Source organism: Sturnira hondurensis, unplaced genomic scaffold (assembly GCF_014824575.4).
Source record: "Sturnira hondurensis isolate 20B ecotype Veracruz unplaced genomic scaffold, ASM1482457v3 Scaffold0013515, whole genome shotgun sequence".
In the NCBI taxonomy this organism is placed as follows: Eukaryota; Metazoa; Chordata; class Mammalia; order Chiroptera; family Phyllostomidae; genus Sturnira; species Sturnira hondurensis.
In genome coordinates, this window is record NW_028086146.1 from 197,269 (window position 1) to 213,381 (window position 16,113).

The 16,113-nt window shown below is 39.7% G+C and overlaps 1 protein-coding gene across 1 annotated transcript in view; it reads right to left on the reverse strand.

Moving 5' to 3' along the window:
- TMC1 (transmembrane channel like 1) overlaps positions 1 to 16,113 on the reverse strand; it is a 142,149-nt gene that overhangs the window by 40,667 nt on the left and 85,369 nt on the right. The window contains exons 8-10 of the mRNA XM_037061780.1: positions 14,924 to 15,022; positions 4,672 to 4,814; positions 504 to 648 (exon numbers count right to left, since the gene is read on the reverse strand). Of these exons, the coding sequence (XP_036917675.1) occupies positions 504 to 648; positions 4,672 to 4,814; positions 14,924 to 15,022 (387 nt within the window). The remainder of the gene's footprint in view (positions 1 to 503; positions 649 to 4,671; positions 4,815 to 14,923; positions 15,023 to 16,113) is intronic.

The window sequence follows — 16,113 nt, forward strand, 5'->3', positions numbered from 1 at the left end:
TTATTTATTTTTATTTCTAGAGAGAGGGGAAGTAAGAGAGAGAGGGGGAGAATATTATCAATGTAGGTTGCCTCTCACACGCCACCTACTGGGGACCTGGCCCACAACCTAGGCACGTGACTTAGACTGGGGATAGAACTGGTGACCCTTTGGTTTGCAGGCCTGTGCTCAATCCACTCAGCCACACCAACCAGGGCTAAAATCATTTTTGATAGTGAGCATGGTTCTATTATGTAAAATACCTGATTATGATTATTAATGCCTGTCTATTTTAAGCCAATGGTATTATTTTATTAGCAAATTTAGAGAAAAAATAGTTCTGTCATGAGTCATCAGATATTTTTTAACCATAATCAGAATGTTGCCCAGATCTCAATAGGCAGAAATAATAAATTGATCTTTTTTTTACTTGTCAATATACTTTGCTATCTAGAACACACGGAATGGCTTCAATTTTACTCTTAGAAGTGCAAAGGAAAGCCTCTTGAAGGTGGTGTCTTTACCTTAAAGTTCATTGTGATGGAATTGAATTTGTTGTCTGCTGTTTCAGGATTGCCAATCAGGTAGTCCCAGCTGGTGAACACCTTCCAGCTGAAGTTGAAAGTGTTGTCATCGCCACCCCCATCATCACCAATACCTTTTGTCATCCTATAAAAACAGGGAGTTTAATCCAGCAAGGGGAATATTAAAAGGAGAGAGAGAGAGGGTAGGGGTGTTAAACATCATTGTAATTATAGGTAAATTGGAGAAGCAATACCCAAAAAACATATTTTCAAACAAGGTTTTTTAATTACCAGAAAATAGAAGTTTATTTTTAAATTTTGTTTGAATTTTTAAAGTGTGCATTTATGAAGCATTCAAGATTAAAAGGCCAGTAAGAATTAATGGTTTTAACAAATAGGTCATATAAAGTACATATTTTAAAATTAATTTTCCTTAACTGTTATCTTTGCATCATATACTTGGCTCTTAACATTTTGTGAGATAAGGCTGTCTTTAGAAATCTGAAAAAACCTATTGGGTCCCTCCCCAGGAAAAAGTACTAGTAGATTCTGAAACTGTTATATACAACTTTACTTGGGTACCAGACACCTGAAGCTTAGGGACGGACTAACCCAGGTCAGGTCAGGAAATAACTGCATATGTTTCAATTCACCCTAGACTCTTCTCCCAAAGAATGATTATACTGAAACTTCTCTATACTCTACAACTCTTGATCAAAAATCAAGATTTTTGTACAACCTTAATGACAAGTGGTTACATATATCCTAAGCAGTGGTTTAATTTTTTTCGTTAAAAAGTTTAAAATGCATTTACCCACAATTTTATTTCATTGGTTAGAGAACTATATTCTACTTACTCTACTTCCTTTTCCCCCTATCACTATAAATAGCAAAACTGAAGTTTCATATTATACATATAAAATTGTCCCATAAAGTTTTGGGTTTTAAAATACCACAGTGATATGGAACTGAAAAGGAAAGGGGCACAATGACAGAAAGCTGACATCATAGGCTGGCAGGCATCTCTAAGGTCATCTAAATTCCCCCACTGTCCCCACCCCTTATGAAAGTTTATATATTGTAAATGGGCTAATGTGTTATAAAAAATAACCAAATATAATTATTCCTTACATCAATCTATCACTTCACCCTTTGCAAATGACATTTAAGAGTATTATCCTTCATGTGTATTTGCTTTTAATATGCATGCAACTTTTGACTACGAAAGTCTGTAAACGTATGATATTGTTAATAATGTACACTGCCCTCAAAAGAAGAAAAGAAGAAAGCAGAGAAGAAAGGAAGGTAGGAAAATGAAAACAAGGGGCCTAACACTGTGGTGACCAACCATTTTGGTTTGCTAGAGACCAAGTAGGTTTCCAGGACATTGGACTTTCAGTTCTTAAGTTAAGAGGAGTCCTGGGTCAACAAAGTTAGCTACTCTACCTTTAAACCTCAGAGTATTTTCTTGGGTTTCTATCTCATATTATCTTCCAATGTCCATATTAGGTAATTAAAAGTAGATATTTGCCACCATTTTGTAGATGAGGATGTTGAGGCAAACAGTGTGGGCAAGATGCCGAAGTCCGTCAGTACCTAATTGATTTTAGAACCCAGATTCCTTTTTACGTGTTGAGTAATGTAACCTATAAAGCCACTCATGTTTACTCCAAGAAGATAGTCTTATCAGGGTAGGGAGGAAGGGGAGCAGGTGGCAAATGATTTGGTACAATCATTTATAGTTCATCAATTCTTTTTCTTTTTTTTTAAATTGTTGTTCAAGTACAGTTTTCTGTCTTTTACTCCCATCCCAGCCCACCCACCCCCAGTGCTCATCAATTCTTTTTCTACCAAGCCTTCTCTCATATCTCAGAGTGGGTGGGAGTCATGAATTGCTTTGAAACTGTCTTGCTACACAGGTCAATGAGTTTAAACTACTGGCCAATCAGGTAACAACCAAAGATCCACAACAGAGGGAAGGAACAAAGTCAGGTTTAACTGGCATAACACAAGTGGCTCTGAGGGAAAATGTGGATATGGTGCCCTGCAGGTATCTGAAATGGCATCTTTAAGCTAGTCGGAAAAAAATGCCATTTCCTGTAGGCTAGCGTTTTCCAATATGGTCACCACCAGCAATGTGTGGTTCCTGAGCACTTGAAATACGAGCATATAAAATACATACAACATTTCAAAGACTCAGTACCAAAAATATTTTTCAATAATAATTTTATTTTAATTATGTGAAAATAATAATTTGTATACTGAGTTAAATAAAATATACTATTAAAATTAATTTTACCTGTATATTTATTTAATATAGCTACTAGAGCATTTTAAGTGAGATACGTGGTTCATCTTGTATTTCTTTGCACAATGCTGCTCTATAACCTCTAAGTTCACCTGCCAGAAAACTATTTTAATGAACACAAAAATCCATTCATGTACAACTGCAAAACCACACGTGACTGCCCTCCCAATGGGGTTCTAAGGTGACTTCAACTCCTATCATGTTGGCTTTGTTGATTCTCTAATAATTCTATGGATTATAACCTTAACAAAATTATTAACATTTATCCATTACTTACAACCAGCCAGGCATGATCTCAGTGCTTTTAGGTATTAACTCATTTAGTCCTCAGAGTCATCCTAAGACCAAAGTGTTATTACAACTCTTAAAATGGGAAGCTAGAGAACAGAACACTTGTACGATTTGTCAAAGGTCTTTTAGTACATGAAAGACCTGGGATTTGAAACTGTGCAGAACAGCTGCGAAGCCCACCAGGATACAGAGCATCTGCAGAGTCCCTGAAAGAAGTTGAGTAACTGGACATACACAAACATGCTTCTCAGTGACTAAGGAGACTGAAAGACCAACACAAAAACAACACTCAGGAGGCCTCGGTGATGTAACTGGCAACTTTGACTTTAGGCTTGCCAAATCAAGATGGGTAAAGACTAGAAATGGCTTTATTTGGGAATGTGGTAGGGTTTATCAGGTAGCTAGATACCTAATATTTAGGATCTCTCATTCCATTTGGACAGTACATAAATATTTTGATGTGAGGTATCTATTAAGACTTTTTTCATGACCTAAAAGGGCTTGAAAGCTAAATATGACAGTGTTCTTTGGTGGAACCAGTTACGTATGACAGGGACAAGACACAAAGCACGTCGCAGATGGGTTCAGAGCTCTCACTGAGTGTGACTTGGACCCTCAGGCAGAGATCCTTCCCTGAAATGAAGCCAACGGCCCATTCAGGCTGTGCAGAATCAAATAGAAGAGCTGGCACATTAACTGAGGTATCTCAACTCCTCCTCAGATAGGTCAGAGAATTGTCTAAAGGGTAGGTCATTGACAGCCCCAAACAACTGGGCTGGGTGTCTGCAGTGTCTTTAAGCAGAATATTACAAATACAGGATGGGGGAAAAAGTAGGTTTACAGTCATGTGTACGTGAAACAGAGTCTAATCTTGTATTATTATTTATCAATTACTGTGTTATTTTCCATATGGACAGCTGTAGACCTACTTTTGCCTAAGCCTGTGTATTTCAGACAGAGAGAAAAATGAACCATTGTTCCATCAGTTCCCCAGTAAAGTTCTTCCTCATGCTCTAATAAATCCTTTCCAAGACAAACCATGATTATACTTTGATCATGATGATCTCATATGGGGCCATTGGTTTTTGCTGCCTTACGCAGCTGAAATTTTTTGGATGAGTGATTATTCTGGCTTTAAAACACACATACCCCTCCCCCCCCCACACACACACAAATGAACAGAGAACAACAGATTCTGCCTGTTGAACTGATTCTACAAGTCACAAACTTCTCTGTACACAAAATGAGGGGTCAGCAGCTGCTTCCTTGTCTTGTTCGCAACATTGATTCACACTTTGAAGTACAAAGAGGCACATTATAAAAATATGCTTAAACCCAGGACGGGCACACAGCCGTCAGTGCAGCCCAGCGAGATGAGCCAAAGGCCTGTGCTTGTGTTCAACTCTTTTGTTGGGGGGGTGTAGCAGTCTAACATTAGTGTTGGTATTAAAGTAACATGTTATCTCACAGACTCTGCATCCTCTAAATGTGAAACAAAAAAATTATATCCTTTCTCCCATTCGATTCTGGAAATCATTGCTCGCTTCGCAAAAGATCAATGAAACTTACTCTTTAAGGACAACCACAAAGCTGTATCCAATGCACATGATCCCCACCAGAAAATAGGAGAGCGGCATCCTGAAATTCATCCATCCAATCGTGCGTTTATTGTCGTAATAGCCATAAAAGAGGACAGAATATTGCGCCAAGCCCTAAAATCCAACAACAAAGCCACTTAGCAGATGTTGTATAGAGCAACTGAAAAAAAATCAATCTTTAAGAGAAATGACATTAATTTTCAAACTTCGGAGATGGCTCTGACAGGGGCCCTATTGTTTTGCTTCACAGAGTGAGTGTTTCAGCTGTCACATTGATTGGCAGTCTCTTGGTTTACTCAAAATTCAGGGTCTTCTAAATAGACCCATTTTTTTTCATCAAATATAGGTTTGCTCAGCTGTGGAGCCATTACTATGAAATGTCCATTGACTGAAACATGAAAACAGAATAGAAACAGACTTGTGGATAGAGAATAGACTGACAGCTGTCAAAGGGGAGGGATTGTGGGGTTGGGTGAAAAGATGAGGGAATTAAGCAAAAAAAAAAAAAGACAGAAAAAAAGAAAGAAATGAAATGAAAAAACTCATAGATACAGATAACAGCCTGGTGGTAGCCAGAAGGGAAAAGAGGTGAAGGAATTGGGAGAAGGAAAAGGTGGGGATAAATGGTGATGGAAGGAGACTTGACTTTAGGGTGGTTAACACATAGTAAAATATACAGTTGCTATGTTATAGTATTTTACAACTGAAACCAACATAATTTTACTAACCTATGTTGCCTCAATAAATTCAATTTAAAAACATACTTCATAGTGTCATTCGATTTATAATTTTAAGAGCTTGCTTAATATGGGGCAGGGTCTGAAACATGCGCCCCCAGGTTGCTACGGCAGGTCTCCCCTTCCAGCCACAGCCACAGTCAAATCGGTTCTCTTAAAACACAGAAGCTCTTGGTCCCGATGAGGAACAGGTGAGATGACACTGCTAAGTGTCAACCTTCTATTCATGCACAACCTTCTATTCATCAGGACCATTACAGCATTCTCTCCTAACAGGCATGTTTAGTTATGTAATTATATGCATTTTCCTAAAAATCACCCACCAGCGTTAGAATCACCACTTCCCAAAGCTGCCTTCATGGAACAGATACAGAACATTGGCATATTCGGATGCTGCTTCCTTTATAGTATTTTCACCTTTCTTATCTTCTCTTGTCCACTGTGTTTTTCACTCTCAGTTTCTGTATTGCTATATATGCACTTCCAGAGCTCTTCTCTGATTTCATCTCTCTGCAATAACTTCAAGTTACTATGCCTTGTAAAGTGAGGAGACAATAGCTTGCTAATGCGGGGCTTCCTCTTCAGGTTGTGTGTCATCCCTTGAATCCTAGAAAATCCAACTGTCTGATTTTAATATCATTTATACCAAGCCAGGGATTTTGAAACCTACTGTTGAGACGAGAGAAGAGGAAGTGAGTGGGGGAAGGGTGGAAAAGAAGGAGGAAGAAGTACCCTGGATGCTAATTTCCAAAGGAAGAATTAAGAGAGGTAATTTAGAAAATTGCCTTAAACAAAGATTGTGCCTAGCTGAAATCAGAGGCCAATAGAGATCTAGAAAAACTATTGCTTTCCAGATTTGCAGAAGATTTGTCCCAATCCCACCCCACTAATTCTTTGCAAGAATTAGCAGTGGCATGGGTGGTGGTAGGGGTTGGGGGTGGAATCTCCAGAAAAATCTCAGAAGAGCTCATGGGCTTATGTAGGGTTGGGATGGGATAGGAGAGTTATAGATAAAAGCCAAAGTGGTTCCTTGCACCTTATCTGGCTGTACCTTCATTTTTCAGGTCAAGAAAAAAATCCAACCCTAAAAGACAATTTGGGGCTAAATAACTAGTAGAAACACCAAATAGGAGAAGCAAGTGGCTTAATCTTATACAGAAGATAGGAAACCAAATAGACCCGAATTGGCCAACAGGCCAAGACCCAGAAATCTTCCCAGGAGAATAATCATTGGGAGGATTTCCCTGCACTTGGTTCCGCAACATCTTCTTCTTTCACATTTATTTAGGTGAGGTCTCTGCTTCTTCTCAGCTATTTTAAATCCGATCTCCTTTCACCCTGTCCAGAACCTTCAAACCAACCCTCTTGTCCCTGGGGAACAATAACTAACAGAACCTAGAAAGTACAGGGACTTGGCCCCTTGTCTAGTTTAGAAAGATTCTGATCTACTTACTCTTTTGTAACTGTAAGGCATTCATTTTACATGCTCCTCTGCTGTTCCCTGTAACTGACCCTTATCTCCTTTCCTTGTCCCCATCCTGACACCTGGTGATAAGGGTTGCAGTAATAATACCAGTCAATAAGTTTTGCTGAGCACTTAGCATTTATGGAAAACCTGACTTCATCTCACGGAATCCTCACAAAAACCCAATGAAGTTGTTACTGTCAGGGGAAACGGTTTTCCTCAACTTTTGATGTGTTCTTCCCTATGTAGAAGACCCATAAACTTACCACTCTGCCTCTTCCTGAGAGACCACGTGCTGTGCTCTACCCTGCAGGGCAGGCCCTTTCTAGGCTAGGGCTGCTGGACAGAAATGCCTCACTGGGAGGCCCATTTGCCCCCCAAAACACACCACACTATTTAATATCTGCTTTAACAATAATAAAGGTACCACGTTGACCTCCACCTCTGCCTTATTTCTGGCTAGCACACAAGCTGGTTGGATGGGGCGGGGTGGGGGAGTTATTTACCACCCCATCCCCACAGACATACCTCCCTACCCAATTCAGATGAAGAAACTGAGCCTTAGAGATGTGAAGTAGCTGTGCAACTTCACATAGCTACTGAACGACTGAGTCTGAGCTTGAACTGGGTCTGTTCAATTCAAATCCTCTATACTTAACCACCGTGCTATATTGCTTCTCCTGTGTTTTCTTTGCCTCCCAGGAGGAAATACTACCAATTCAGCAGGAACCTCTGACCTATACTACTGGATCAGTCCCTGGTGGTGCCAAGTCCTCTCAGAAGAGACCCGGGCACCCTTCCTGCAAAGAGTTCAGCAGGCCTCATTTCCACACTTATAAACATTACAATCTGACGTCTTTATCTAATTCACAATGACAGTATTAGGATTAAAAGACACCTCCAAAACAACATGAAAGGAAAAACATAACAAGCATCTGGTGAACTTGTTAGGTTAGCACAATAGCTACTGGGGCAGCTAGCGCCTCTGATGTGCATATCATTCAACATATGTTCAGTGGCTGGCACTTCATAAGTGTTAGATCATATCCAAAGTGGTAAGGGTCCTACTTTTTTTGGAATCCTGATTATTTTACAAACACTTCTTCAGTTTATCTGTTGCTACACATGCAGTTAAGTATGTCAGTGAAAGAGGAATTATTGAAGAGTGCAATTTTAAAAAGTTTTACCCAATCCATTTTCCATGTTGGGGAGGGGCTCTAAACACAAGTTGAAAGGCTTATCAGAGGAACACTCCTCTCCTTCCACTCAGCTGGCCCACCACACTTCATGCATTTTTCTTCTTTTCTTAAGACTCCAACAGCAGAAATCTGGAAGTGACTGAAATAGCAAGGAATCCTAGCCCAGCCAAGGTTCTATTCCGTTTCCATGTCAGCATGCATGGCTTTCCATGTGGGAGCTCTTTCCCACCCCAAAATCTGTGTCAGAGAAATCACAGCCAGAGCCAAGTTTCAAATGAGCACAGTAAAGTCCTGCCCAAGTCTGGGTTCCAAGCTTCTGCATCATCCAAAGACTCTCCCCACCTATTCTGATCAACCCCTGCCCCCCCCTCACAGTCATCCCACCTCCCCAATTCTCCTGTAATTAATACTGTTCTGGTATGTATTTCCAAAGCACTCCTTGAAAATAAAACTGCATTTGAGCTGATGAAATATTCCTGAAAGATGTGATATATAAATCATAAAAATCTCTCTTCTAAATGTGGTCAAGACAACAAGACATGAAGGAACTTAAGATAACAGATATGTCTGAGAGGAGATGCTCTCATTTTTGGAAGATCGTTACTTTAGAAAAGAAAAACTGTTGATGCTGGTAAAATAAAGAACTGAACTGCTATGTGTTAACATTCAGAATGTCTGTGACAGTCTCCCTTGAGTACAGACCTCAAGGAAGAGTCACGGCAAAAGTAGGCAGGGCAGGGAAACTGGTTTTGAATGACATGTTAGAGTAAAACAATTTGGCATTAAAGTCAGCCACGTTTTGGCTTGAATTTCAGTGTCTCCTCTAACTATAAGTTTTGTCTTTGGCAAATTATCTTCTCCGAGTCCCAATTCCCTCAACTACACAATGGTTATTGATCATTATCTTGAAGGGTTGTTATAAAATGTAGTATATGGACCTGATTAATACATAAAAGGTGTTAATTTTTTCCCTCCTGCCCAAAAGAGCTTCCCCCACCTCCCACATCTATGAGGACAAGCAGGGCAGGGGAGGAAAAGCTGATGTACCATTTATCCACATGCAATGTACAAGATGCCCTCAAGATGGACAGCTACATGCATTTTCCTTTATTCACTATTCAAATCTTTACCCATATGATTTCACTGTGTGATATCAGCTCAAGCTCCTTCCAAATTCCACGTCAGTTCTTTCCTCTCTTTCCCTGACAAGAATATCAAAACTATACAGTCTTTTCCTCTTTGTCATTTTTACATCATCCTTGCATCTCCAAGTATCTTGCCAACACGTGCATCTTCTTTTTTTTTTTTTTAATATAATTTTTATTTAATTCTTGTTCAAGTACAGGTTTCTGTCTTATAATCCCAACCCTGCCCGCCCCCCACCCCATGCTCCCTGCCTCCCTCCCCTTTCCACCCCCCACCCTTAGTTATTGTCCATGTGTCTTTTATACTTGTTCATGTGAGTCCATTCCCTTTTCCCCTATGATTCTCTCCCCTCTCCCCTCTGGGCCCTGACAGCCTGTTCCATATTTGAGTGTCATTGGCTGTATTTTGCTTGCTTGTTTGGTTTGTTTAGATTCCTGTTAATGGTGAGATCATATGATATTTGTCTTTCACCGCCTGGCTTATTTCGCTCAGCATAATGCTTTCCAGTTCCATCCATGATGTTGCAAAGGGTAGTAGTTCCTTCTTCCTTTCTGCAGCATAGAATTCCATTGTGTAAATGTACCATAGTTTTTTGATCCAGTCATTTACCGATGGGCATCTAGGCTGCTTCCAACTCTTGGCTATCGTAAATTGTGCTGCTATGAACATCGGGGTGCATAGGTTCTTTTGGATTGGTGTTTCAGGGTTCTTAGGATATACTCCCAAGAGTGGAATTGCTGGGTCAAAAGGTACGTTCATTTTTAGTTTTCTTAGAAAATTCCATACTGTTTTCCATAGTGGTTGTACCAGTCTGCAATCCCACCAACAGTGAACTAGAGTCCCCTTTTCCCCACAACCTCTCCAGCACTTGTTGTTTGTTTCTTTGTTTATGATAGCCAATCTGACTGGTGTTAAGTGGTATCTCATTGCGGTTTTAATTTGCATCTCTCTGATAGCTAGTGATATCGAGCATCTTTTCATGTGTCTCTGGATTCTCTGTATGTCCTCCTTGGAGAAATGTCTGTTCAAGTCCTCTGCCCATTTTTTGATTGGGTTGCTTGTCTTCTTTGAGTGGAGCCGAATGAGTTCTTTGTATATTTTGGAGATTAAACCCTTATCTGAGGTATCATTGGCAAATATGTTTTCCCAAGCTGTTGCTTCTCTTTGTATCTTGATACTGTTTTCCTTAGCCATGCAGAAGCTTTTAATTTTGATGAGATCCCATTTGTTTATTCTTTCCTTTATGTTCCTTGCTCTAGGGGACGTATCAGTAAAAATATTGCTGCGTGGAATATCTGAGATTTTCTTGCCAAGGCTCTCCTCTAGGGTTTTAATGGTTTCACGGCTTATATTTAAGTCTTTTATCCACCTTGAATTTATTTTGGTGTATGGTGTAAGTTGGTGCTCAAGTTTCATTTTTTTGCATGTAGCTGTCCAGTTCTCCCAACACCATTTGTTGAAAAGGCTGTCTTTACTCCATTTTATGTTATTGCCCCCTTTGTCGAATATTAATTGACTGTAGAGAGTTGGGTTTATTTCTGGGCTCTCTGTTCTATTCCATTGGTCTATGTGCCTGTTTTTGTGCCAGTACCAGGCTGTTTTGATTACAGTGGCCTTGTAATACAGTTTGATATCAGGTATTGTGATCCCTCCTACTTTGTTCTTCTTTCTCAAAATTGCAGCAGCTATTCGGGGTCTTTTCTGGTTCCATATAAATTTTTGAAGTGTTTGTTCTATGTCTGTGAAATACGCCATTGGTACTTTAATAGGTATTGCATTGAATCTGTAAATTGCTTTGGGTAGTATGGACATTTTGATGATGTTAATTCTTCCAATCCATGAACACGGTATATGTTTCCATTTATTTGTGTCTTCCTTGATTTCTTTCTTCAGTGTTGTGTAGTTTTCTGCATACAGGTCTTTTACCTCCTTGGTTAGGTTTATTCCCAGATATTTTATTTTTCTTTTTGCTATATCGAATGGGATTTTTTTCCTGATTTCTGCTTCTGCTGCTTCATTGTTGGTATACAAAAATGCCTTTGATTTCTGGATATTAACTTTGTATCCCGCTGTTATGCCAAATTCATTTATTAGTTCCAGCAGTTTTTTGGTAGAGGCTATAGGGTTTTCCATGTACACTATCATGTCATCTGCAAACAATGCCAGTTTTGTTTCCTCCTTTCCGATTTGGATGCCTTTTATTTCCTTTTCTTGTCTGATCGCTGCAGCTAGAACTTCTAATACTATATTGAATAGAAGTGGTGAAAGTGGACAACACGTGCATCTTCTTCTTGCTGACTTAAACTCCCATTTCTAATTCTACAGCTTCAAATGATACCATTTCTGCTAATTTGACTCAGAGCATACATGTTAGATAATCTCCCTATTTCTTACTGTTTTAATAAAATATATTTCCCCCTTAACAGTAAGATCTGTCACTAGGTACTCAATAAAAGGACTAGAAATATTGTGCATTGTAAATGGTGACTTTGAGAAGCCATAAGACTGACCTAGCATATATCAAATGGTAATTGACTACTATTAATTAAAAGGAATTTGGATGAGTTATGATACATGCTTATCGGTGACAGAACACTGAGCCTCCAAGGAGATGCTCCATGGAGAAAGGAATTTAAGGAGGAAGTTTCAGGTCTCCAAAATGAAGATCAATGGAGAAACAGCTCCTTACAACCTTCCACACCTCTGTCCTCCATCCTAAAGGTATCTCTGTCCCTTCTCATTTTGTAACCCCCTCTACCACAAGGGGTATCTATTAACTATGTTCTATTGTCTTTTCTGCTTTCTTCTCCTATGTTTATACACATTGTTAGCTAAGCTGGGACGTTAATCTTAGATGCAACAAATGAATCTGTGGACTAATTAGACTATTCAGGCACCAGTCAGCTCTGTCCTGGGCCTGAAACATGTCTTTTCCCCTGGCATCTCTACAAGTGCAGCATTCTGAGTTTTCAAGGATCTCAAGGACATTTGGTCAATGGTTTCCTCCATGGTATCGTGATGGATGGAATCCTGGGTTGTCCACTTAGATCATCTTATAATAACAGAGCAGGTTCCTTTATGAGGTAATTGTTCAGATGATCAAGTAAATAACTCAGGCAAAAGTAACTATCAAACCTGTCATTCTATTTGGAAAGCTAATTTGGAAATTTCAGGTTTAGCATAAAAGGTAAAAATGGGGCTCAGCTGCTTCAACTCCTTCTCCCTTTGTGGGGAAGATAGAGCATTAAATGAAGTTAGTCTCTATGCCAGGAACATTGGGTAAGAAGGCAACTGGAAATTAATAGAGAAAATTACTAATAGGAACAGGACATAGAGCACTAGATTAAGAGCCACTCATTAGCCATAAAATCCCAAATGTTCACTTCGGCAACTCAGTTCCCCTAACTTTGTAATGTGGGACAAGGGGTGAAAGATCTCTAAGGACACTTCTGTCTCTAAAAATCTCTTATTTTGTGATACATGTCAAACAATTGAGTGGTTACAGTATGCAGAAAAATTAAGAAAGCCTACAAGTGAATAATACCACTTTTATTTTTTCTTGACCTTTTGACTTTCCTTCACTGCCTTAGAATCATTTTTAAGGCAGACTTAGAATTGTAAAGGGATGTCAATGTCATAGAAGCCCTTCCTCCTCATCTTTTTTGACTAATCAATATCTTCAAATATAATCAATCAATAAATAAATCAATATCCATTCAAATCTCAAATGGACGTTTTCTGCAAAACTTTTTTTAAACTACTACTTTTATTTATTTAATTTTGAAGAGATTTAACTTATTTATTTTAGACAAAGGGGAAGAGAGGGAGAAAGAGAAGGAGAGAAACATCAATGCGTGGTTGTCTCTCATGCACCCTCTACTGGGAACCTAGCCCGCAACCCAGGCATGTGCCCTGACTGGGAATTGAACTGGCAACACTTCGGCTCACAGGCCAGCACTCAGTCCACTGAGCTACCCCAGCCAGGGCCCCAAACTTTTAATTTCAGTTATTTGACAAATGTATATGTGCTTAAACTTCAGAAATATGTTTAAAAATCAAAAGCCTTTTGATCATATTTTTAGTTCTTCCTTTCTCTGATTTGCCAAGCATCAGAAAATGTCAATGATATTACTATTCGTACTCTTATTAACCAGACTCGAGTTTATTATCTTGCTAATCAGAGGAAGAGAATTGAGAAATCAAGATTATTTCAGGCGGAAGTAGTAATATATGTTTTTGGAAATTCACGTAAGGGAGAACAGGTAGAGAGAGAGATGGAAGAAGTAAGAAGTAATAAAAAAGGGACATGAATGTTAAGAAGGAAAAGCTAACTCAGAGGACATCTACTATAAAAAAAACAACCCAGATATTCTAAAGCAAAATATCAACCACCTCCTTGGGGCTCCCCAGTATCTTTTTCATCATTTTGCTAACTTAGTACATAACATACTGTAGCTTTCTTCTGATCTCATGAATACCTTGAGGTCAAGAATCATGTCCCATTCATCTTTGTAAAATCAATGCATATTTATATTTTATAAATAAACATTGAATTGAAGCAAAAATTCCAAGTGATGGGCGATTTCAGATTTCAGATGCCACAGAGTAGGGCCTGCCCCTATGCTTACTGTATATTTCGCCTTGTTTATTCACAGACTGGAAATCTTTTTAAAGTTTACATTTTCTAGTACTGCCCACATAAATTAATTCCTATGGGTCTTGTGTCAAGGCTCTACAAACCCTCCCCCTTGCTCAGATTGCCAGTCGACAGGAGTCACTGAGCCTCTGTTAGCTGAGGATATAAGGGTGCCCGAGGAGACAAAGCAGGTGTGTCCCCTCTTTAGGAAGCTCACACATTAGGGGTGTTGAGAACAGAATTCAAGACATATGAAATTGACCTATTCACATTGCAAATGTGAAGACTGCTTATTGTTTTCTCTCCTTTCTTCACTCCCCATTTTACATAAAATTTTATTTTCATTTGCTACTTGTCAAAAACTCCTTGAACCATCCATTCCCTGATCTCTACTTTGCTACTTTTTCATCCACTCCACTTTCAAACATCTCTAATCTTGACACTGTTTTTTAAAGACCGTATGTCACAGACCTGAATCACACTCCAAAATGATTTTTCAATGGGCAGGGATAAGTTTCTGTCGCAACAATAAAACTTACCCAGGGGAGTTCAAAGAATAATACTCGTTTTGGTACCACAGTATGGTGATCCTCATTTTAGCATTATTTAGAAGTTAGAATATAGTGTTGGTGGTACTTAATATTTAGCTTTATTTGATATTGACTATTCAGTAATACTAAATAGACTTGTTTAGGAAGTGAATAGGTTAATACGTAATGTAAAAGCTCTCATTTTCTAAGAACCCAATGAGATTTCCAAAAAGCACTTTTGCAAACTCTGTCTTTGTTCTTTTCCAAAACCAGAGATAAGAATATTTGCTTGAAATCTTTGAACTTTGAGCTCACCTTTATTTGGTAATCTCCATTAATCATATTATCATGTTACCAAACCTTATGCAATTTTTTTCTTTCATTTTTTTCAAACAGGGGCAAAAACACCTTTCTTAAGACCTTCACTCAGCCCCAGCCAAGAAGTCCATGGGGTATGAGAATAAGGAAAAAATCCTTTCCCTACCACCACGGCTGTGTAGAGACACTTACGTTGAAGTCATACAATACACCAAAATTCGCTGCAGAGTCCTCTTCAGCTCTGGGAACTGTTTTTCTAGGTAAACTGCCATAGGGCAAACCCCAGAGGTACTACGGGGAAAGGCAAAGAAAGCAATTAACAATTGGAAACAAAGGTCGAACTGCACATGTGATCACAAATTGTTTTATTTAAAAGTACTTCTGAAGTCTTTTCATGAGAACTGTGCATCTCCATGTGGGGTCCCCTTTTCTGGGAATCTACTATTATATTTAGAATGAGGAACAAAAGGAGCGCTAAAGGACCCTGCATGTTGAGTTCAGTGGGCCACCGGCAGCTGGGCCAACCACATTGCCCAGAAGGCTACCCACCAACACCTTCAAACCGGTCTCATTTAGGAGAGGTCTGGAAAGGACAGAGTGGCTTTTGGGCTTTTTCCAGTGTCCTAGAAAGTCACGCTACCCACATCTTCATACAGGGTTGGGGTGGAAGAAGAATCTCTCCTTCATGTCAAGGAAGAGAGCTCTCAAAAGAACCGCTTGCAGAATTTGTGGGTGACGACAAGGAGACTGACTGCACCCTGATCATGATACCTGCCTCACCACTAATTCAGGTGTACTGCCCTGATCTCGTGCCATAAGATTAAAAGAGAAGTTACTAGGTGTGGAGCCAGTCAGTAAGAGGGCAAGAATAGCATCTTATAAGGAGCCTTGGTGAGAACTGGGAGAGACACCCAGGGTACACACATGGCTTGCCAAGAAGATGCTGCTTCTTTTATGAGATAAAAACTTCCCTTCCCCTGGGCTGGGGGTAGAGGATGAATGTGGATAGAAGTCTGGGTGCAAAGCCTGACTGGGCAAGGGCTAGAGATCAGCCCCTAATCCCTCCTTCCGCACAAGCTGCTCTGCTTGAATGGCAGCCCTGCAGCCCCTCTGCCTTCCTGGGACTGAGTAGAACAGAGGCTGAGTCCTACCTGCTCTGCCTCACCCAACAGCTGCGGGCCACAGAGGACCAAAAATGTTAGGATTTGCCCAGGGACACAGGAACTGGGGGGCAGAAAGACACATGCACCACAAGAACACTGAGTGGGGCTGCTGGATAAAGGGTCTAAAAAAGGAGCCTTGTGAGCAGGACATGACCAGCCCTGGCCTCTGAGGTCCTATAAAGTTGACACAAGGGGTGCCCATCCTCTTCTGCTCTTTTG